Below are 24,169 nucleotides of genomic sequence, written 5' to 3' on the forward strand. Positions count from 1 at the left end.
GTCATTTAAATTTTCTTCCCTTAAACAAAATTCTCAGTTTACTTTGCTAGTGAGCTCATTTGTTGTCTTGGCCTTACTGAGATAATCATAACATTCTGTGACCTTGTATGTTTCGCCTCAGATGAATCAATAGGTTTCTCCAGTACACAGCAGTCAGGCTCATCACATAACAGGAATAAACTGAACTAAATAGTTGTTTTTGTAAGAGATTAGATGACCATTCTTCTCCTTCACAGGTGCTTTGGACTGAGCTGGAGAAGGGAAGGATGTGTTTGAGAGGTTGATTACTTAGAAAATATAAGTGCAAGTGAGTAGATTTTACCCCACTTTAATAGTTAGCATCCAAATTGTCTCTGGTATGTCTGCCGTTTTCTGAACTGGAGGAAGCCTCTATTTTGCTAGCCAGCTAACATTTGCACGTACCGTTCTCTTTACTACTGAATTTTGATCAATTAGATGTAGAAAGATCTAAACTAAATTTATCTGTTCCTGCAGAACTAGGGAACATCTCAAAAGTAATTTTTTTCATGCCAATATAATTTAAGACGACGAAGCAACTAATCTGGCTCACTGAGTGAATTGAGTTACATCAGTCAAATTAATTACCCTCCCCCAAAAAAATAGAGAATAAACAAACAGCTGCAAGCACAGTAGCCAAACCATAGTTGGTGAACGGTCCACTGTAGTCCATTAGCCCATTAAAAATACGCATTATTGTGTTATTATCAGAAGCGAATATGCCATTTACATGCGGCCATATATATACATTACTACAAAATTGGAATCATGGGTACCATCTAACCATGACACCTGAACCTATCGATTACTAACTAAGATTAAAACTAAGAAGAAAGCCCCAAACTGCTCCACATCCGCTTTAGTTAAACTGGTGCAAACCTGCAATGTTATAAGTGGTAATTGAATTACATCAGGCTTCAGTAGTTGCAATTTTCCTAAACAAAATGGCAAATTGTTGCACATAAATAGAAACCCTTCATGGTTATTGGTGTCCACTTGCTGAGAAGAATCAGCGGTGAATTTTTTTAAGTGCGTGCTGTGTTTTCCACATGTAGATCAGCTGATTGAAGAAGAAAGATGGTAGTACAGAAAAGTTTATTAAGAGCGAAAAGGGGAAAAGTTAGGTCCGGAGATGTTTCAACTTACAAAATTTGTAGCTTCAGGTAATAAATGGACAACAAAATGGTCCATTAATTACACACGACTGCAGGGGAATAATTACACACGACTGCAGGAGAAACCAGAAAACTTAACGAGTTACATGTTTAGTATTTTTTTAGAGGTAAGATGGAGTACTAATGTCGACATCATAAGATAGAAGATGCAGAAACATTCCGGACCTATAGCAACCAATGAGTGTGTAACCAATTGGTAAGACATCTGTTTCATCAACAGCTTTCAATAATTTGAATCATCTACCCAAAGCTTTTGAGTCTAGGTTGATTCTGTTTCTTTGCCAAAGAGAATATAGTGCAGGGTGAGAGTCTACAGTCGACTCAACTTTTAAATCATATTATAAGCTGAGGAAGCTGGAATTGGAAGAGCTGAGATAATCTCCATTGAATTGGAAACAGTATGAACTAATGAAAGTCAGGTTCAGGAATGGCCAGATTAGCAGTCACAACTAAGGGTGGGCAGATATTCTTGAAACAAAGGTACATCATGTTCTGACAAATGCATTTGGAAATAGAAGCCCAGAAAAGATGGTAGAACAATAAATTATTAAGTAGTATCCTCAAACTTTCAAGCTAACTGAGAGGTTGTTGAGTGTCATTGTGTCAAAGTTGCTACCTCTTGATGGCATTATCATCAAGCAAAGAATGACTTGAACATTAGGAGCTGATCAGTCAGATCAAAAATTTTAGCCGTCAATGTAGAAATTTAGACCATCCTCCCTCACAGCCAACAGAAAAATAACATAACCCAAAATTACCCATATATAAACCCAAAAATAAATAAAGCAATAACCATACAGTTGTAAGTTGCAAGGAGAATACACAAAAAAAGTAGTATTAACCTTGTCGACTTGGTAGACTGAAGGACGAGAGTGTACCCAGGCTGAGTAGAAGGCACAAAATCAAATTCCTCATCCAAGAGCCCACGAAAAATGAAGGAGCTTATCAGGAAACACAGCCTATATAATCTACCCAAAAAATAGATGAACATGCCTCTGAAATTAAGTTACTCGTTCCTGCAATCAACAGAAAAGTTAACTAAAACATGCATGATCATTGAAAATCATAATCTCAAGCATTGAAATATATTGATAAGAGAAACAGCACATGATCTTTGAACGTATGACCTATTCAGGTGTACCAAAGGATTTAATTGATGTACTTAGCCACCAGCACTGAAGATGTGTTGCATCTGGACATATACAAAAAGGAAAAACTTAGCTCCTAAACAGTAAGAATCTGACTATTTCTAACATTTTCTCAGCTTGGTGTGCATCATATATTTGGCACCACAAAGCCTGTGATGCCTAATTCTTTTACCTCAAATCAGAGTTCATGGAATTATATCTCTTTAGGTCCTTAATCATACCCCACCATCCTGGGACCTTCCATCCCTTCCCAGAATCTCCGATTTTTTTCTTTTGTGGTGAGAAGGGTGAAGATTCTACAGTTATTTTCGAACAAGCGGGGATAATTACTAAAAGAGTATTGTGACACCATATTGTAAATTCCTTACTTAAAATACTCTCTTTTTGGTATATCAAATACATAATTTAGATGTGAAAAATCTGTCCTCTAAAAAGGGAAATGTTGAATGAATTAATCATAAATTATGAGATTTGAAAATCTTTTCGCCTTCGAAAGAAGATATTAATCTTAGAGAAAATGGAATTTCCACAGTAAATGCAAATCCCTCTACAAGTAATAATTTTAGCCATCTTACAAAAGCTTTGAAAAGATTGGGAGGTTTGAGGATGGGGGTTCCATTAACAGGATACAGATGTTATAAGCATCAACATTTTGCTTCGCTATATACAGCAGAAAACATGTCAGGGAAGGCGTTATTCAAATCATTAAGAAAGAAATGTGATTAAAAGAAGAAACAAAGGGTAAACTAAAATGTGCCCCCCCCCCCTTTTTTTGCTTTGCTATATACAGCAGAAAACATGTCAGGGCAGGCGTTATTCAAATCATTAAGAAAGAAATGTGATTAAAAGGAAGAAAAAAAGGGTAAACTAAATGTGCCCCCCCCCCCCCAAATTCCAATTTATGTGAATCTGTTCGACTAGGCAAGTGAATTAAAAGAAATAAGACTGTGGTCAAGCATGTCATGATATTTGTGTAGCTATAAAATCATTCCATTAAGGATAACACAGAAAGTTTAAAGACTGTTTCAGAAATATAAATAGGTCATTCTCTTTGGAAGCTGGAACATACTAGAAAGGAAATAGTGTCACATAAGATGAAATAGAAGGAGAAGTACTTTATCTGCATGTAATACTCTTGAAATGCAAAGACTTCCTAACCTCATTAGCATTCATCTTAGTCTGTTTCACTAAAAAAACATTTAAGCCAAACAAATATAAAGGTAGCAAACATATTCTCAATAGATCTGTTTCTAACCAGCACTATCCAGAACTATTAAATCTTTGCCAAGAAAGCACTGCAGATTAATCAGTCCAAAACAGCCTAACAAGCAGTGGACAAAATGGCAAAAGTAAGAACGTCTGCTTTTTTTTCTTGGTTCTTTCTTTAAGTAATTCAGACAGTTCCATCATGTGCACGAATGAACTCTTTGTCGTAGATATCATGTTGCTGGCCTCATAAACAACAGTGCACTATAGCCCTCTCATACAGAAAGATTATTGTCACCTTTGAATATAGAAAAGGTTAATTAAATTTGATTTCATCTAAGACACTTTGAATTTAAAGAAGGTTAATTGAATCGGACCACTATAAATTTGGACAAAAAACCAAGTCATTAACTACTTTAAAAAGTACCAACAGCTATATGTAGCATGTGAATTAAAACCTACACTCCCAATCATATGATAAATAGAAAAAATAACCATCTAAAATTAGAGCATCACCTCACATTATGAAGTTTTTCCTGTGAGGATACGAGAAATCTGAAGGCCCCTGCTGAAAGCTTCATTAAATAATATCCTTGTCTGCATGGATTGAAAACCAGGCATCCATGACAGAAATGCCAGAGGAGCCATAACAATTAACCCAAGCATCATGTCATATAACCGAGCCAAGGACACAACAGTGCTCCAAACCAAAGTAGACTGCAAAAAGGGCCGGAGCACTAGGGCAATTTGGATTATGCCCCATCCAGTTGGAATAAACGCCAACAAACTTGTGATCAAGTCAACCAGCGTAAACAGCGTGAACCTCAACAATATAACAATCACCAATACCGTGACCAGAATGACAAGCAACTGCACCAGTCGATAATATATGTGCTTCTTCATCGCATATTTATCCTTTGCATATGCAATGGCAATGTAAATTGCCACAGCGGCGACCATAATAATCCAAGACAGCAAGTAAACACCAATACTGGTTTTACCACCAGCAATGCGTAATTGATACACAATTCCATATTGAAAGAAGAAGAAACGGAGATCTAAAATAATCTCAAGCAATTTTCCCCAGAGACCAGTAGTTCTCAAGTGGTCCTGTTCTTCATACCACCATGTCTCCCAACTTTGATCTGCTCTTACAAAAACTCCTCGATTGTACCAAATCCAATGCATGAAATCATCAAAGTCATACACAGTGTTTAACCAGTCAAACCCAGAGGGATTGAACACAAAGGGAGATGTTATCCATGACACAACAAGGAACCAACTTGATATAGTCATAGCTATATACACAAAGGTATCCTTAGTCAAGGGACTATGTGAAGCATACACAATCAGGATTACTCCAAGTTCGATTGCTTTGACAAAGTGGCTGCGAGCATATAGCCGATAGTTCTCACCAAAGCTCTTGCGCTGCACAACAAAACCACGCCCAGTTGCTCGGTATTTCGCTCCGCCATGCAGAATGGTCCTACCAAAGAAATGTGCACGGGTTCCCATTGAGTATGTGAAAAATAGTGAGGCAAGCTGCAGTTGCATAGTTATAAAATCCCAGACTGCTGGAAGGAAACCATGTTCCAAAGAGTTTTCCACAATCATAGGGAGGGCAGTGAACACACCAAGCTGGATAACAAACTGCTGATTCAAAATTGAACCAAGTGCTTTGTTGCTGCTGGCATTTTTTCTGGCGTGCTCCTCAACACCACTGAGTGCAAGATAAAGGCGCCCCCACAAAAACATATAGACCATTACCACCACTATCATGTTGTTGAAGAAAAAGCCAACAGTTGTGTAGAAGAATGAAAGCATGCGAAAGAAATCTAGTCTATGACCCAACCTGTACACGTCTCTGCTCAAAACTTGTTCACCATTACCACTAGCAACCTTAGCCTCAAACATGGCGATCTGATTCAATCCAACATCCCTTCCCTTACCCACTTGTATGTATTCATGGTGGGTAACATTGCCACCTCGCAAGGTACAATTGAATCCAGCAAATATATCCTCACTTATATTAATCACCTTGGAAGCCTTGCTGATGCCACCTCTGGACAAGAACCAAAACCTATCAAAGACATCTGGATGACCATAGTGCATCCGTACCTTGAGAGGATCGGCAAGAACGCGTTGTCCCAGAGTCACAAAACTTGTCTCCTGAGCAGACATGAACCAAGCAAGAGATGACACAGAACCAGTAAAGATATTTTCACGAACTCCCAGAATGGTGGGCTTCCTTATACCATAATTCTCCTTGAATTCCTCCAATAGATTCCGCATCTTAAGTGCCTCTTCAAAGTAATTGTCTTGATTCATGTCTATGGTCTGAACTGCATCACCTCTGGTGAAAATAATGGCATGGTTCTGATTCTCCGGCTTACCCTCCCCAAGTTTCAGAGGACCAGGCAACTTTATGCGATAAATTTCCACTTCTTCCTTCAGTTGTTGATCATACTTCACTAGAACAGAAAAGTATTCTACTTCATTTCTGCCCAAGTAAACCTCATCTACATATGCAATTCGAAGAGCCTCGTTATGCTTCATCAAATTTAGGATCTCCTCAGCACGTGGATCACGCCTCTTCTTCTGAGAACCATACACCTGGCATGTCACCACATAAGTGAATTTCATTAGAGCAGCACCAAACTCGTGTCCTTTGAAAAGAAGGGTGACACTGCTACTCGATCTGTGAAGATTTCGAGGTGTTTGTAACATGGCAGAGCCAACCCCATTCAAGTGATTATTTTGGTTCAATGAACCAAGTGAACCAATTTCTTGTGAGCCATGCCTTATATCAACCTCTGAAGCAGAATCAAGGAAGGAAAGCATCTTGAGAGCCTTGTAATAATACATCATGCCTCTTACAGTACGGGACAGAGTCTGCCCCCTGTACGACGCCCACTGACGAATCTCCCTTGTTTTGGTGTCCCATATCTCTTTCTCATCCTGCACTCCTTCTGTACGCATCCGTTCCATGAAATTCTCCCACTCATCATCATAAATCCTCTGCAGATAAAATATGGTGGATACTCCATCTTCATTTGGACTCCTAAGACTTTCTTTGCCAAACAGAACTTCCTCATCATAATAAGGGGTCAAGACGCTAAAGGCCATCATCTTCTCTACCTGGGGAGCTCTTGGCATATTCATAAAAAGAGAGTTACTGAAGAAAGCAACACGCCGTCTTGCTTCCTTATTTCTTGGAACATTGTGCATTGAATCTCTGGAAGTAAGAATTGTCTGCAAACGGCGCAGCTGCCTATAGAAGAAAGCATCTTGGATATCAGGAAACTCAATCGCATTTTCAAAAAGAAGCCCCTGGTTGGTATCTGGATTTGAAGGAGCAAGACCTTCCTGCATCAGTTGTTCTATTCTCTTCTTCACCCTTGGAAATTCCCGAACTGAAACCTCATACAAGGCCTGTAATACATTGACCATATCACGCAAATCCGGCTCTGGCCTGAGCAAAATCTCAATAAGAGACACTAATTTTTCATGAATGCGTGGCAAGAGGGTCATCTTGTAGGCTTTAGTAAACTTTTCAAAATGAATGTGATCATCAATATCATGGAAAAGTGCAGTGACTATTGAATGCTCTTCAGTGTTGTGTTTTATGATCTCTAGTAGCAAGTATTTGATGCTGTCATAAGCCTCAATCACTGCACACCTCCTATACTCATTCTTGCATATCCTAAACCAAACCCATCTATCAGGTGCATCTGCCAGCTCGCTTGCATGGCTGAGAGCAAGAAGCAACTCGTTGCACAAGAGAAAACACGGCCAACGAATAACCTTAATATCCCAACAGTTCGGTGGCAACTCCATCAGCTCCAGCTCATGATCACTCACGAGGTCTTCCTCCCTCAGAGTTATGATGATCTCATTCCATATCAAGGCAAACCTAGTTGCGTCCACCTGGCTCGATTCAATCTTCTTGTATGGCTGTCCAAGGCCATATCTTAACTTAATCCGATGTATTGCATTCCGAAGCTTGTGAACCAGGGTGGCCTTAGCATCGATAGTCTGATTCTCGGGCATCAGATTGAACTGCAATGCACTTGCAAAGAACTGGAATCTGAGTCTGAGCTGTTTAATGTTCCTAATTTCACCTAAATGTGAGAACAACCCAATTGTTCCTCCTACAATAGAGGAATATATAGTGTACCAGATCTGCAGGTCAACTAGATAAATAAGAACAATTGGAATCCATAACAAAACAGCAGCTAGCTCATTCGTGCTACCAAAAAATTCATGCCACTTGTACTTCACATTATTCAAATTCAAAAGAGCCCGTGTAGGACCAAGTAGCGGCCTTATTTGAAAGAAATAACTGAAGATAAATTTAGACGCCAATACTGCAATCCAGAACAATGTGTACTTTATGTTATTAATAAGCCCTTCTCTGAGTCCGCGACCCACAAAAATCCTGGTGTGGAACCACCATGTTAGTAAGTAAAATACTGGCCAGTCTGTATTTTCAATCGCATTTCGTATCCATGGGAGAATGAAAAGAACAAGAGCTAACAACTCTGGGATGATAAACACCATAGCAACCTTAAGAAATGTGAAGATCCTTTGGTTAGCCTCGTATGACCACCTCCTATCAGAATTCTTCTGGATCCAAATTCTTGCATAGAACACCCCAAACACAACTGCCCATGTCACAGCAACTACACTTTTCAAGACCATCCTGACACCTATCCACATTGTATCCCTGGTAACTAAACTATACTGAGTTCCAGCATCAAGGATTGACTGAATAAATCTCAAACCAGCCCATGTTATGAAGATGGTAAGCAACTGCACTTGCACATCCCTCCTTTCCAAAGCCTGCCATGGATAATCTGTACCTTGCCAAGCAACAATAACAGCAGCCTGAAAGAATAGTATCAACAACACCCACAACCTATCAAAGCTCCTAAAAATATTCCAGAAGGTCCTCTGCTCCACATACCCTGTCTTACCAACTCTCCTACCTACAGTAGTATCCAGAAAAGCACTTGACAAGTCAAGTGGCCATTTCAGCCTCCTAAAACACTTCCTACTCCAAAAGTACTCATTAATATCATCATAATTCCTCCAAGCTGAATGAGGGGCAGTGCCATTTCTACTCCTCTCAACTTCACCTTTAATTGTCGCATAAATGGGAGTGACAACTTTATCCAAGAAACCAAATTGTTTACAAGTATAAGGAACAAAAGGGTGTCCAGTATTCTCATCAATGTGACCATCAAGAATGTAATTTAGTTCCATAGCCATATGGTGATATATATAACATAAACATTCAGGAGCAAAACGGAGATTTGCAGCCTCACCCCAAATCAATAAATACAGACATACATACAAGAGTTCACGACGAGAAATTTCTGGATTCTGGCGTCTTGGTAGTCGAACCTGAGACTTCTTCCCAAGATATGAACACCAAGATGAGTAATTCTTCAATAGCTTCCGACGGAACTGCCGGAGGACACCATAGTCAAGGCGGTCCGGGGCGGCAGGCTGTGGTTGAAGGCGCATTTGAGAGTTAGCCAAATGGAGAACCAAGTTTTCCCTCTGATTCTTCACGTTATCATCTTGGAACCCAAAGAAGAGTCCAAGCCAGTCCATGAGGTCCATGGTGTCACGCCATGGCATGAACGGCGGCAGCCGGAGATCTCCGACGGCGCGTAGAGCAGCTGAAGCAGCACGCACTTCTGGGTATCTCAGAGAAGGGTGGTCAGCCAACAAATTATTGATGGGTATAATGTTGAATGGCTCGTAATAGGGTTGCTGCTGCACCGGCGGCCCGTGATCGGAACCACGACCGCGCGTGAACGGTGGCCTTTGCCGGATATTCATTGCATTTGCTTCTACAGCAGGTTTACACTAATGGATAACTCTCCAAAAACCTTTTTCTCCCAAAATTTCAAACCGCAAAGTTGCCACTTGCAAACAAGAAAACACATGTATGTGCATATACTATAATAAAATAAAGCAACGGGTATATTCGAATTTTGCATAGGGGGGTAGTTGGCGGGGGTAAGGGGTTAAAGGGAATCAACTATGTAACTTTAATGGAGTAAAAGGTGAGACTTTTAATGAGGAAAACGGAGGGACTTCTTGGGAGTTACAGAAAAGGGAATGTAGTGACGTATACCACGCGCCAACAACCGCGGCTGGGGAAGTTTTGTGTACGACGAAAGTTGAAAGTTGCAGCTTTCTATGAGAAATCTACGAGACAAGACACGTAGCTTGTGTGGATTAAAATATTTTTAATCAGTTTATATATTGAAAATTACTTATAAATTAAAAAAAAAAAAGTGCTTAAAATAAGTTTATTTAAATAAATTTAATTATTTATTGGAATTTATTTTGAGTATAAAATAATTTTAAATTAATTAGCCAAATATTCAAAAAAAATTAAAAATAACTTATAATTCAAACGGCCTCTAAGGCCATTCAAATCAAGTCCTATAGGGATAAGAGCAAATCTTAAATATTAAAATTAAAATAAGATAAAAAGACCTAGATTGAATTATAAAATATAGAAAAATGAATTGGGGCATAATTTCTTTTAAATTAAAAGAGGGTGTCGATAATATCAAAAGACTGTACAAATTATTTATAAGAAATCAATAATTCACTTTATAAAGCTACCTATTTTTCATCACATTGGAAGCAAATTCCAGCTTCCATTTTGAATATCCATATATGAGTAAATGACAAAACATCCTAGTGTGAATATCCATTTAAATACAGATTTTTTTCTGAATAAACTTGCAATTAAGCAGATGGTTTTTAAAAAACTTCCTCGAATTTGTATATAATTTTTTAGTTGAGTTCGGTTAATTATTCATTTTTTTAATAAAATTAAGCCCAAATAAAAGTAATTTATTTAATTAACTTTTATCCCAATTGTAAATACCACCCTTTGCATTTTCTTGGGTTGTATGCCTATGGTAAAATTAGTTCATAAAATTATAACTTTTTCAATTTATTTAAGTTTGGATAAATTAATAATTTACTTATTTTATTAATTTAGTTTATTTTAATTTGCTTAATTCACTTTATTTTAAAATTTTATTGATATGAAAAAATTTATCTACATATTTTTATTTGATAGTTGCTTATAGTCATAATACAGTAAAGAAAATATTAGGTATTTAAATAAAAAAAAATTAATAAAAATTGAACAAGTGGATTGTATTTCAATTTTTTAGTTCATTTCATTTTAATTCAAATAACTTTTAGATTAACCAGCTTATTTATTACTCCATCTATTTTAACATGTCAAAATTCAATCTAAACAGTCCATTTGACACCCGGCGGTGTATTACTATGTGGTAACTTAGATGACGCGCCAGTAACAGCGAGTGGGGGAGACGTGGATAGTACGTAAGTTGAAAGTTGATGTGGATCCTACTAGACAACAAATACATGGAAAAGTAATGGCGATGAGTACAAATGTTTCCATCATTAATTAGGTATTAATTAATCCACCTATTTATATTAATTTTGGTAAATATTCGATTGAATAATAGTATTAATCCACAATATGATGCGAGATATTGTGTCTTCTAAAAATAATTTTTCTATCTTTATAAAATAATAATAAAATTTGTATTTACTAAAAAAAATTTAAATAATACTTAATGAAATTTCAATATATGTTATTGTTGTTTTAGGATGTGAAATATTTGTGGTAAGTAACAAGTGGAGTAGAGTAGTGTGCTTTCCGTGAAGTAATTATAATTGATGATTGAGAATCTGAACACAAAAATAAAGTGCTTTCTACTGGCAAAAGGAATCTAAAATACACATCATGGTAATCAATATTTGACAATATTAGCTGTCAGTATAAATCTAGTGATAAAAAATAAAAGGAGTATTAAAAAAATAGATAAAGTGAATGTCCATATAATTTATTTTTATTATAGTGAATAATATTTTTATTGTAGATGAACAGTAAAATTATGATAAATTCATGCGTTTTTTTTTATATTGTAGCTTGCCCTTTTTTTGTAAAAATTTACCTATAAAAAGGCTTTAAAACTCTGCAATGAAACATACTCTCAATTCTCTAATTGTTTTCTGTTTCTCTTACTATCTCTCATTCTTATTAATTTACTAAATTAGTTTGTTTTATAACTCGTTATCAGCACAAAACTTTAATTTTCTTCAGACAAATTAACTTTTATATCAGATATATAAACTAAAGAAATTTAATTTTAGTTATTTTTGTTATTTCTAAATTAATTTTTATCTCAGTTTTTATTATGTCAAATTTATCAAAATTTGAGTTTGTGTCACTTGACATTACCGAAAAAAATTATTTGTCATGGATCCTTTATGCTAAAATTCACCTTGACACTAAAGGTTTTGGTGATACTATTAAACAAGAAAATAAAGATTCTATTCGGGATAAAGTTGTTAGTTTTTCAATTTCTTAAAGTTTCTTCAGTTGTTAGTTTTTTACATTCTTATAATGTATCAATTTTTTTATGAAGAATATAGAAATTCTCTACTCATCAGTTGGATCCAAAATCATATATGTCTTATTGATAGTGTCACACCACACATTATTTTAAGAGATAAAAAATATTTCTCTTGTTTGATTATGAAAGAAGCTAATGTTAATATAATATCTAATAGCACAACATTAATTGAAGGATCCGAAAATGCTAAAGTTGTATTTGTCGGAGGAATAAATTTAACAATTAATGAAGCATTATATTGTTGTAAGTCTCAAAGAAACTTATTAAGTTTCAAAGACATTCGTCAAAATGGTTATCATATTGAGACTACAAATGATGAAAAGAATGAATATCCTTACATTACTACAATGATTTCGGACAAAAAAATTATAATTGAAAAGTTACCCGCTCTTTAATCCGTCTTATACTTCACAAATATTAGCATAGTTGAAACACATGTCATAGTAAACTAACTAAAATAATTTTATTATTTAGCATGACCGGTTGGGTCATTCCGGTTCTAATATGATACGCAAAATAATTGAGAGTTCACATGAACACTCTTTGAAGAACCAAAAGATTCTTCAATTTAAAGAATTCGTTTGTGTTGCATGTTCTCAAGGCAAATTGACTATTAGACCATCAGTAATCAAAGTGGTAATTGAATCCCCAATATTTTTGGAGCATATATAGGGTGATATATATGGGCTCATTCACCCATCATGTGGATCATTTAAATATTATATGATTTTAATAGATGCATATATAAGATAATCACGTGTGTGCTTATTATCAACTCGTAATATGACATTTGTGAGATTGCTTGCTCAAATAATTAAGTTAAGAGCATAATTTTGAGATTATGCAATAAAGACAATTCGTCTTGATAATGTTGGTGAGTTCACATCGTAGGCATTTGCTGATTATTGTTTGTCCACTGGGATAACAGTTGAGCATCCGGTTGCTCATATTCGTACTTAAAATGGTTTAGTGGAATCATTGATTAAACGTCTTCAATTAATTGTTAGACCAATGCTTATGAGGACAAAACTTTCCATTTTATTATGGGGTCATGCTATTTTGCATGCAGCAAATCTTGTGCGAATCAGACCCACAAGTTATCATAAAGTCTCCCCATTACAATTAGTTTTTGGTCAAGAGCCGAATATTTTTCATCTTAGAATATTTGGATGTGCATTATATATTCCAATTGTCCACCACAACACATAAAGATGGGACCCCAAAGAAGATTGGGGATATATGTTGGATATGAATCTCCTTCTATCATAAAATATTTAGAACCTATGACTGAAGATTTATTTACTGCAAGATTTGTTGATTGTCATTTTGATGAATCAGTATACCCAGCATTAGGAGGAGAAAATAAGCAATTGAAAAAAGAAATAGATTGGAATGCATTATCATTATCTCATTTAGATCCTCATACAAATACATATGAACTGGAAGTTCAAAAGATAATTCATTTGCAAAATATTGCAAATCAACTGTCAGATGGACCTATCAAGAGATACTAAATTTGCTAGTTTGTTTTATAACAAGGAGCCTTTTGTTCTCCTTTTTCAAATTGGGAAAGGGGTCAAATTCCCCCTCGTGATTATGAAACTATTCAAATTTGCTCCTAAATTATGTATCAAATTTGTCTCCAAACTTTGATAAACATGGTTACCATTCAACTTGTCTTGCTCATACCCATCGTATATAACGCTTAAAACCTTCATCGTTATTGTCTTTATTTTTCAAGATTAAATTAATCATTAATGCTTTTCAAATCACCAATAATAACGTTTGAGCTTCATCGACCTCCTAATGCTAAATCAAACCTCTAGGCTATATATACAGAATTTAACTTCTAATTTATTTGCAGTAACAAATCTTGACAGCCGGTTATTTTGGTGTATTAGAAATGAAGGCGTGAGAAAAGTTATCCGAATTAGTGGAGGAGGGAGTTGCGCTGAATTTTTTTATCTTCTTTTAGTGAGATTTAAATTTGAAATAATAGTCCTCCATTTCTTTTTTATTTGTTAAATTAGAAAATATTTGATAAATAAATAAAAACGAAGAGAGTACTACATTGGTAAGGAGGAAAAGTACGTTGGCTGAATCTGTTTTTGTTTCTTCCCAAAGTAACGGCCACCGCAATTAGTTTTATTTAGAGTAACATAAATGGGCGGATTTGTGTGTTTTATTCACGTTCAAAACGGGAGCTTGGCTCACAACATCACCACTCTCCTATTTTCGACATGTAGCTCGACTAACAAATAAGAGTAAATAAAAGAATATTTAATAAAGGCGAAGTCCATTGGTTGTTCCTTAAAGTTGGCATCAATTTTTACTTAGACACCTCAACTAGTCTTTGTTCATTTTAGACACCTCAAGTAAGGTTTCGATGTGTCATTTTGACACTTTTTTGATAATCACCAAAATATATTAAGTGTGTGTAATGCACTCGTCTGACGTGTCAAAAGCATCGAGTTAAATAAAGACACGTGTCATATATATATATATATATATATATGAAAAATAAATATCAAATAATGACTTTTGAATAGAAAAAAATGACCAATAATTTGATGACACATATTTTTTTTTATCCAAATAATAATTTTTTTAAAAAATAAAACCCCACCCCCTGGTCTTCCAACACCACCCACCCCTCCATCGTCTTCTCCAACCCCACCCACCCCTCGAATTTATTAATTGTGAGAGGCAAGAAAACTCCAAATCCAGATGACCCATTTTTCAAATCGGATCCTCCGAGAAATACGACCCTCATGCCTACTCCACTACCCTGTACTGGATGTTGAGGATGAAGTTGATGAATCTTATCTCCACTTTGGCCATGCCTATCAACTGTTTGTTTTTTTGTCAAACTACTTCGTGTGTTGTTTTTTTCAGTTTTGAGTTTCCGAACTGACTTAGTAGTTGTCCCCTTCGCTCTTTTTTTCAGTTTTGGTGTTGTTGGTTAGTCTTTCAAGTGGTACACCTACACATAATTAAGTCAGTTAGATGGTATAGACTTATCAAGAAACAACCCACAAAAGCTTGTTTAGTTTTTGAATTCTTACTTGAATTGGTCTCTTCAAATCATCAAAAAATTCGACGAACCTTCATTTTTTTCGGCAAGACTAATACAAATCTAAAATTAATCACTATGAAATTAATAAACCATAAAAGCTATGGAACTTCATTAAATATTTGCTTGTGATTAAATACATGATAATCATCAGAATGGCAACAAGCAATCTTTCCACACAATTCAATGAAATTTTCAGGAAAGTTCCAACAATATGCTAGACCTTCCAAAGTTTTATTTTTAGGCATTTTGACCAAAAAAAAAACTAAAAATAATATTTGAAAAAATGTTTTTAAAAATTATTTGAATTTGAAGTGTGTATTTGAATAAAATTTAACTTTTTTTTTGTAAAAAAAAAAAGAAGTAATTTTGTTAGTACAAAAAAGTTTACTGAAAAAATGAGTTATATATATTTTTTCAAACTTGAAACTACTGAAAGAAGAACAACAACAACAACAAAAAATATTTTTAAAGAAAAAACGCTCTTCACGCGCTTAAAATGGGTGCAGCACATGCAATGTGCCAAGTCAGCACAAAGTGTCAAAATGACACATCGGAGTCTTACTTGTAGTGTCTAAAATGAACAAAGCCTAGTTGAGGTGTCTAAGTGAAAGTTGGTGCCAACTTTAGGGGGCCACCGATGAATTTTGCCTTTAATAAATTTATTAAGCATCTTAATACATACGTATATATAAAATTTACACAAAAATTATTAAATTCACGTAATGTATGCCTATTGTAGAGACCATTTAGAGAGAGAATTAGTTGATGCCACATACTTCCTCCAATTCATAATATTTTCTTCGAATTTCACTCTATAACACATTAAAAGTCGAATACTCTGTCATTGAATTAGCAATCCGAAGAAAATATAATTTTTTTTGTGTAAATCCAATTCGGAGAAAAAAATATAAAGAGATTAGACATAACAACAAAAAGTCATTGAAAGAATAAATCTAAAAAAAAATACAACTCATCTCTGCTTTGGTTTACCATATTATGCTTACCTCTCTTATTTTAATTTTTTCGTAACCATTTTTTAAACTAAATAAAAATAAAAATAATCTAATTATGGTTTGTCAAGTCTGCCATTCTTTATATAAATAAGGATAAACTTGTTAAATCGTAATTAATTTATATTTATTTTAAATAGATTTAAATAATGGTTAAAAATTCAAAATAAATAAAGTAAACGTAATATCTTAAACCACAAAAAAGATAAATATTGTAGAGCAAAATCTGGAGGGACATTTCTGAAATCACCCCTCTTAGTTAATTTGGTTCAGAATGAATGATCTTTTGAAAAATCATAAAGATATTAATCTTTTTTTTTTGGTCAAGCAGATATTTTCTTTATAGCATACTAAGGGAGCATTATATTACTTGCACCTGTTTCCACAGAGTGCTCATTAGTAGCAGCAAGAGGAAAAACGCAGTGATTCATATTTACATCAGTGGCCATACTAAGGGCTAGAGCATTGGAATTCAAAATACTAAGGTTACCAAAACTTGCTAGCTTACTACAGACATTAATGTTTATGCTTCTAAATATATATCCTCCAAGTGAATCTGATTGAAGACTCTCTTGTGTCCATGGTGGAGGTTCCATCAAAAAGTGAACTTCATTTGTTGTGGCTCTTTTTGCACCTTCAGTTGCTAGTATGCATGTGAGCCACTTTGTTTCCATTCTTGTAATTACGCTGGATCTGAAAATTCTCCAGTTTCCTCATTGCAGACTTGCATGCATTAATAATATTAGCAAATAGGGAACGGGGGGAGGATGTTCCAACAGTGTTATTAACTCGATGGCATCAGTTTCGATTTCAGAGATAAAAAGTTTATGGGTGATAGCTAATTAAGAGTAGGGGATATTAAGCAAGTCAAATCGTTTTTTTCTCAATGTTAAAACCAACCAAACCAATATATATAGAAGTGATGAAAATTTTTAGATTTTTATAATGACTTTTGAGTTAATATACATAATAGTAATAATTAGGCTTACAATATTTTTTAAAATTTCTAAACATATATATAATAAGGATAAAAATTATTAAGTCTATGTGAACCATAACTGACATTTTATTACACTTTATTATCACTGAAATGCCATTGAATAAATATAGAGCAAAATTGACAATGAAGATATATTAAGAAGTTGGGATTTATACCTCTTTCCTAGTCAATGATTGGTCCCGGTCTAGTAAAAAAGGTATTCCCTAGCTTGATTTTTATTCGTTCATTATTTTAAAAATAAATTTTAATTTGTATTTGATATTTTTAATGTATCAAAAAAAAAATATTATATTTTATCTTTATCATTAATTACTTATTATGCAAATCATTTTTCAAGACATAATACTATACATCAATTAATAATAAGTTCCAACTCTAAACCTATTATGCTATTCGTATTGAAGCTAAATTAGTATCTTGAATAGTGTTTCCTCCATCTCATATTGATTGAATACTTTTTATTTTACACGGTACTTAAAAAATCACATAAAATAATCAAATTTACAAATTTACCCTTTATCCATATTGATAGACATTAAGATAATTTATGAAAAAATATGCCTAAGAACATAGGGAATATGAATAAATATCATTGGAATAGATACAAAATAATTAATATAACTCTTGAAAAGAGATTTTTTTTAACTTCTAAATTTGTTTAGGCTTTCAAAGAGTATTTGTAGGGGTAAAATGATAAAATTTCAATTAATTTTATCTTAATTTAGTAAGTGGACAAGTAATTTGAGAAAGTGATCGACTAATATGAGACGAAGATAGTAACTAATAAACTACCAGATATTTCAACAATTTGATAAGCAAGCTTCTAGGTATTAGATATTTTTCCACTTTTATAATTTAACTTATATTATTTAACATTTAATCTTAATAGACTAAGTTCTGGAGTCTCATTATGATTAATCTCATTTCGCTCGAGTGAACTAATTGATTTTTCCCACTTGAGTGATCTACGTATTTTGTCTTGGCTTAATATTAATTTACATTTCTACAAAGTAGTAGGATTAAAATCTATTATTGTCGTCTTTTATATATTTTTTTTAATTCATCACTTTTTGAATAATAAAAATATCTAGAGAATTTTTGTCAAAGTCCAATAAAAATATGCTTAGTATCGTGTTTTAATTTTTACTTGTAATATTTGCATGACGTTTCTTAAAAAAATATTTAAAAAATTAATCAAATTGTATACAGAAGAAAAATTAAAATGATAAAATCATTTTTTAAAGTATAATTTTAATTATACAAAACAAATGATAAAAATATTAATATAATATTATTTTTATAAAATAATCGTTAGAATCGTACTATTACATTTCTAACCAGAGAGCAAAAAGTGTATGACCAACTAGAAGTTGAGCCCATTTTTCCGCCCCAGAAAATTGCATCTACTTTTACTAATTTTTACTAAACCACTTGAAAAAACACATTTTTTGTACTGGAAAAAAAAAAGGTTCAAGAATCTTCTATTCCCCTTGAATGAGTATATCCACAATTTCATATCGTAGCAAAGCCAAAGCCAAAGCCAATGGAATTCTCACCACAAGTTGTTACAACTGTCAGTATCACTCATTTTTAGCTCTTCCTCGTTTGTAGAAATTAATGGCAAAACAGAGCTTCTATAAACAATTCTTGAAATAGCAAAAGCAAAGTTGTTAACTACTGAAAATTAAGAAGATGATGATTTCTGGGGCTATTCTTACTACCCCTTATTTCTCTTTCCCTCCCATTTCCATTTCCATTTCCAATAAATTCCCATACCGTAAACAGAGGATTCCTGCTACCTCTAATCGCATTAATTATGCTATTCGTTGCTCAACTTCAACTCCTGGCTTACCACTTACAACAGGTAAAATCTTTGAAACTCAGTTTGTTATTCTGTACTAGGAAACAAGAAAAGAAAAAAAAATGTTCTTTGATTACAAATTACAATAGAATGTGTTGTATGGACAAGTGAGGCAATTGTTCGAGTCATGCTGGAGGGTAAGTAAAAATACTATTGATACTCACTACTGGTACTTGTTTATGAAAATAACATTGAATACTAATTGCCAGCAACAATTAACTTTTAACATGGATCTTAAACAGAGAGACTTAGGAATGATACTCCTTTGACTGGTGGAGCATTTGATTTTGAAAAAGCCACTACTTCTCTAACTAAGAAAGTGTTAGCTTCACCGAAGAAAGTTACTATTGTACGCCATGGTCTCAGCTCTTGGAATGAAGAAAGTAGAGTTCAGGTTTGTTTCATATACTCATTTTATTATTTTCAACTCATTTTTTTCTTACAAGAGAGTAGAGCACTCAATCTTCATGTTTCACCCTTAGAACCATACCTTACATGATTTCAGTTTTCGTCTATGTAATCGTGTTAAATAAGAATAGGAAACTCAATTTAGGACAGCCAAGAAATGCATAAACTTTCTGGTGCAAGGCCATGATGTAATGTATATAGCCTGGAGGCTCTGGAACAAGAGTGGTGTTGCTAGTTTGAGATACAAACACTTTGAGTTTTTATTAGCATTGGTTTTAAGCATGCGTGCTTTGTTAAGGACTTCAAAATCATCTTTCATTACTGATGCAAGACTTATGGAGCATTCCATTTTTTTCTTTTTGCAAAGACAAGAGTTAAATGAATTCCGTGCCCCTAACTCTAACACAACTTCCGTGATAGATGATAAGATGTGCTTTACTTGACAGTGTCCTCCTATTCCAGGCAGACAAACTTAAAACTGCATCTGAGCAAACTGTGCTATCCTATCACTAGTTCATCTCTGATCCTGTTGTCAGTTCAACATCTTATAATTAATGTCATAAATAACCTTCTCTTTTCCGTACATCAAAAACAATATAATCTATAATATCTAGAAATTAGAACCAAAGTGTTAATAGTGGAACACGTTAAGGTTTAAAATTCAAGTAAGTCTACTAATCTGATGTGGGACAGGGTATAACATTCTTCCCCTTGAGGCCTTGACATCCTCTCAGCCCTCAGGCCTGATCCAAGATTTTAGAGGCAACTCCTGCTTCACATAGTATAGCACTTAATCCTGCACGGGCTTGGTTCCCACACTTTTGATAGACTCCTATTGCCTATACACTGCAGTACTTAACTCTACATAGAACTTGACTCCCATAATTCTGGCTGATTTCTTCCAGCTTTGATACCATTTGCTAGGACTTGAGTCCATCCATTTGCCTAGCAATTTATTTTCATTCTGTCTCACCCAATGGGTCGGGTCCTAGCATGACTCAAAAAGCTAATCCTGATTGTTGTAGTAAGGAACTCACATCTCATAAATTAACTCTTTGTATTTGTGACTTGGGCTGTTCTATAGCCACTAACCAAGTTGGTCGTACATGCAGGGAAGCTCAAGCTTATCTATACTTTCTGAAAAAGGAGCAATGCAAGCGGAAAGGTGCAAGATGGCCTTGGCTGATATGCACTTTGACCAATGTTTCTCTAGTCCGATATCACGTGCCAAGGTTGGAATATGATGTTGTGTAATTATTTTTTGCTTACTAAATATGCAGTTATTAAGTAATAACAGCATTGACTTCTGCAGATGACCGCTGAAATCATATGGAAAGGAAAGGAAGAGCCTCTGGTTTTTCTTGATTCCCTGAAGGAGGCCCATCTATATTTTCTTGAAGGCATGAAAAATGGTCTGTTTCATTCACTGCAGAAATAATGCGATTTTACTATTACCTTTTTTGAGTCACTATAACCTCAATATAGTAACAACCAGATGACATAATCGATTTTAGCTTTTGCATCAATTTAGATTACTCAACAGCATTAGTAGTTTTCTAAATGATGTTTAGTGTTTGGAGGCAGAGGATGCCAAGCGCATATATCCAAAGGAGTATACAACTTGGAGAGAAGATCCATCTAATTTTTGTGTAGATGGTGTATACCCTCTTCAAAAACTGTGGGGAAGAGCACATGAAGCATGGGAAGAAATTTTATTGACACCAGTAGGTTCTTTATACTGCTTAATTGGATTTTTTCTTGCAACAAAATATACTGACATAGTTCGTCGTTCATCAGGGAGAGCACTTTTTGGTTGTGACACACAAATCTATTTTACGAGCATTGATCTGTACAGCTCTTGGACTAGGACCAGAACGGTATGTCATAATATTTCAAAGCATACTTTATCCCCAAAATCTTCTGATATTTCATACACATAAATATTAACATAACCCTTTAGATATGACAGCTGGCTAAGACAAATGTAAGGATGTTAAACATTGCTAGAGTATAGTAAACTTGCATTGATCAGCATGATAATTTAATAAAACTTTCTTTCATCATCATGAAAATTACATTAATGTTTTCTTTTATTGATTCCCATACTTCAACTACTACATATAAAAGTTGGGTTCTTCAGCCACTATTCTTGACAGGTCTAATTTTGTGTCGATTCAGGTTTCGTTCAGTGGATATAAATAATGGAGGATTATGTGTATTCAAATTCAACAAAGAAGGAGAATCCATGCTTCAAGCCCTGAACATGACAGCACATATGTATACTGATCACGTCTACCACTATTAAAATCGACAGGTACAATAACTGGACAGACAATTGAGTACTCTGCCATTGACACGACATAGAACCACGTAAACCAGAACAGTGTCTGTGTAGTATGTGAGTTGTGAATCATTGAACTCTCGAAAATAAATTTTTAGTTAGAATAGAATTATAGGTTAAGAACACGAATAAGTTGTAACACTTTCTTATGATTTAACAACTATGAAATTGATTGGAAATGCTGAGTTCATCAGTTCTTCTGGAATGAAATTTAGGTTGTTCTGTTATATATTTATGTTCTCAGCTATCATTTCTCAGAAAAGTTAAGTCAAATTGAAACTGAGACTATTTCTTTAAATTTCATTTTAGCTAGCATTTGGCCATAGATGTTGGATCATATTTTGAAGATTTATCTTCAAAAATCCGTTTGGCTATCTCCAAATAGTTTCAAGTTCTCATGATTAGATTAGATCTTTGTTGGTATAAATGAGGCAACAATAACAACAAGAATTAGATGAACTACTCTGTCTTATAATCTTGGTGTACCGTATTAACAACTTAGATTCTTGATTTTATCATCTAGAAAAGTAATACTAACAACGTTAAACTAAACCTGGCAAACAAAGAATTGCAGTACGAATTATTTATTAAGGTGATAATCATACTAAACACATCAAAGATATCTTGAAATCCTCTTTTTCATACTATAATATTTTATAGCAGTTATCTGTAAACACATAAATGAGTACAAAAATGACGAAAATAAAAGGCGAGAAGGATAGTATGTAAAATCTCCATTGAAAGAGGAGGATATAATAGAAGTCTAAGCTTTGAGTGTGTAAAGATTAAGAACATTGTGAAAAGAGAAAAGAAGGAGGAGGAAATAGAGTATAGCAGCTGCAAAGCCAGCAATAAGAGATCCAGTCACACGGTCACAGAACTTTGGAACTTGGCCACAAATTGGTAGCCAACCTGCATGAGTATTCCCCTTTTTTCCCACTTGAGCTATTGCCAAACATGCTGATATGCTTGAATCCAGAAGCAATGTCATAAGCTACTCCAAAATTTTAAAAAAGTTGAAATCAGTTTAAGTGACACAAATCAATGTAAAACTATCAAGAAAAGATATCAATTTGTTTGTTTGGTTTTGATTTGGCACGGAGTTTAAGAAAGTGTAGAAGATTTTTGAATCTTGTATTTTTAACTGTAGATACGTAGAATGTACCAAGATGTCTTTTAATCTTGCTGTCATAAACATGTCATGTGGAAAGTTAGAACCAAAGAATTGCCAAAAAAAGAAAGAGACAATCCTTTGTAAACGGACTAGAAAAGAAAGTAAGACAAATAAATTAAAACGGGGGAGTAGTACATACTATATCTGTAATAAGCAGAATGCGTCCCAGCAAGTTATTGGTAGGGAAAAAGAGAACTATGAGAGAATAGCCACTTGCTAGTATATTCACTCCAACAAAGTACCTGAAACATCATCAACAACTTAATTACTTTAGCCTGCAGGTCAGGTTTACTAGTGACGGATTCAGAATTTAAACGTTATGAATTTTTTAAGTTAGAAAGAGTTGGTTCTGAGATGTATATATGTCTGACTCTATCATATTTACTTTTGTGCATACAAATGGTATTCGACTCTGAAGCACAGAGTTCTGACGAACTCATGGTTGGATCAGCTGTCCTTATTGTCTGTGAATCAATTGGACACATGTGATGATGGCACGTGTAGATGTTGAATCCCCTTATTGAAAACTCTGGCTCCGTAAAAAGAGTACTAATAATCATGTTAAAAGTATTGAAGATTATGATGAACTTACTTGAATGTTGGTGTGTTAGCAAATTTGGCTTCAAAGGTCATACCCAAGACTTGAGCAGAGTCATGGCTAGTGACCATAATAATGATGGCTACAACACTAGCTCCTAAGGCCAAAAGCCTAAGCAGAAATATGGTGATCCTATTTGCCAAAGTCATTAGGAATAGGAAAAAGTGATAATAGAGATCAATTAACAAAATCAAACACTAGTTTTTAAAGAAATGCAAGTGAGAGGGCACAAAAAAAGGATGTGGAGAATTAAAGAAAGTGATCAAGAGAGGTAGAATAATAAAGAGGGATACTTTTTTGTGTTAGGAAAAGGCAGATAAGTGGGTGGTAAACTTGTCTTCTTTAAGGACAAAGTGTCATTTCTTGGTTACCTAATTGAGTGTACAAAATAAACTCATGCCATGTATTTATAGTGCCAGTAATAGAGATTTAATTAATGAATTAACCCTTTTAATTTTATGGAAGATTTGTACCTCTAGTTGGCACACTTGGCCAAGAAATCATTGACTCTATCTACCAATATACAACTGTTTCTAATTGTAGGCAGGAGGAAGATTATTTAAAATCTTAATTATAAGCAAAGTTTAATATGAATTTGTATTGTGTTGATGCATATAAAAATGGTTACAACTTGGGGTGTAATCGTCAGTTGAACTACCAATTAGTTA

The 24,169-nt window shown here is 34.3% G+C and overlaps 3 protein-coding genes and 1 non-coding gene across 6 annotated transcripts; 1 reads left to right on the top strand and 3 right to left on the bottom strand.

Annotated features, from left to right (window-relative positions):
• Positions 1-665: 665 nt before the first annotated feature.
• On the bottom strand, positions 666-9,634 carry LOC129872045 (callose synthase 11-like). Of its 3 annotated transcripts, XM_055946892.1 has the most exons (4): positions 4,064-9,634; positions 2,321-2,385; positions 2,036-2,209; positions 666-897 (listed from the first exon to the last, which is right to left on the bottom strand). In XM_055946892.1, the coding sequence occupies exon 1, from the start codon at positions 9,395-9,397 to the stop codon at positions 4,070-4,072; it is 5,328 nt and encodes a 1,775-aa protein (XP_055802867.1). In that variant the 5' UTR covers positions 9,398-9,634; the 3' UTR covers positions 666-897; positions 2,036-2,209; positions 2,321-2,385; positions 4,064-4,069. The 3 variants fall into 3 exon arrangements, with proteins under 3 accessions (XP_055802867.1, XP_055802868.1, XP_055802866.1); XM_055946893.1 differs by lacking the exon at positions 2,321-2,385 and having other exon boundaries at positions 4,069-9,634; XM_055946891.1 differs by lacking the exon at positions 2,321-2,385 and having other exon boundaries at positions 4,064-9,633.
• LOC129875386 (small nucleolar RNA J33) lies at positions 6,347-6,426 on the bottom strand. Its single transcript, XR_008763180.1, has one exon. It is a non-coding gene; the product is annotated as a small nucleolar RNA J33 (small nucleolar RNA).
• An 8,963-nt stretch (positions 9,635-18,597) lies between the features above and the next one.
• On the top strand, positions 18,598-21,958 carry LOC129873250 (probable 2-carboxy-D-arabinitol-1-phosphatase). Its single transcript, XM_055948304.1, has 7 exons — positions 18,598-18,983; positions 19,223-19,374; positions 20,501-20,620; positions 20,701-20,800; positions 20,973-21,112; positions 21,186-21,265; positions 21,567-21,958. The coding sequence occupies exons 1-7, from the start codon at positions 18,812-18,814 to the stop codon at positions 21,691-21,693; spliced, it is 891 nt and encodes a 296-aa protein (XP_055804279.1). The 5' UTR covers positions 18,598-18,811; the 3' UTR covers positions 21,694-21,958.
• A 393-nt stretch (positions 21,959-22,351) lies between these two features.
• LOC129874081 (CASP-like protein 1C1) lies at positions 22,352-23,883 on the bottom strand. The gene is made up of 3 exons (XM_055949305.1): positions 23,496-23,883; positions 23,043-23,145; positions 22,352-22,723 (listed from the first exon to the last, which is right to left on the bottom strand). Exons 1-3 carry the CDS (start codon positions 23,648-23,650, stop codon positions 22,493-22,495), a joined length of 489 nt encoding a protein of 162 aa, XP_055805280.1. The 5' UTR covers positions 23,651-23,883; the 3' UTR covers positions 22,352-22,492.
• Between the last annotated feature and the right edge of the window lie 286 nt (positions 23,884-24,169).

The sequence above is a fragment of the Solanum dulcamara genome, chromosome 11 (assembly GCF_947179165.1).
Source record: "Solanum dulcamara chromosome 11, daSolDulc1.2, whole genome shotgun sequence".
Taxonomy (NCBI): Eukaryota; Viridiplantae; Streptophyta; class Magnoliopsida; order Solanales; family Solanaceae; genus Solanum; species Solanum dulcamara.

Coding starts and splice junctions, on each gene's coding strand:
- LOC129872045 (XM_055946893.1), bottom strand. CDS start 9,397: ATGAATATCCGGCAAAGGCCACCGTTCACGCGCGGTCGTGGTTCCGAT.
- LOC129873250 (XM_055948304.1), top strand. CDS start 18,812: ATGATGATTTCTGGGGCTATTCTTACTACCCCTTATTTCTCTTTCCCT. Junction 20,621..20,700: donor GTCCGATATCACGTGCCAAG/GTTGGAATATGA, acceptor TGACTTCTGCAG/ATGACCGCTGAAATCATATG. Junction 21,266..21,566: donor CTTGGACTAGGACCAGAACG/GTATGTCATAAT, acceptor GTGTCGATTCAG/GTTTCGTTCAGTGGATATAA.
- LOC129874081 (XM_055949305.1), bottom strand. CDS start 23,650: ATGACTTTGGCAAATAGGATCACCATATTTCTGCTTAGGCTTTTGGCC. Junction 23,146..23,495: donor GCTAACACACCAACATTCAA/GTAAGTTCATCA, acceptor ATGATGTTTCAG/GTACTTTGTTGGAGTGAATA. Junction 22,724..23,042: donor TTCTGCTTATTACAGATATA/GTATGTACTACT, acceptor ATTTTGGAGTAG/CTTATGACATTGCTTCTGGA.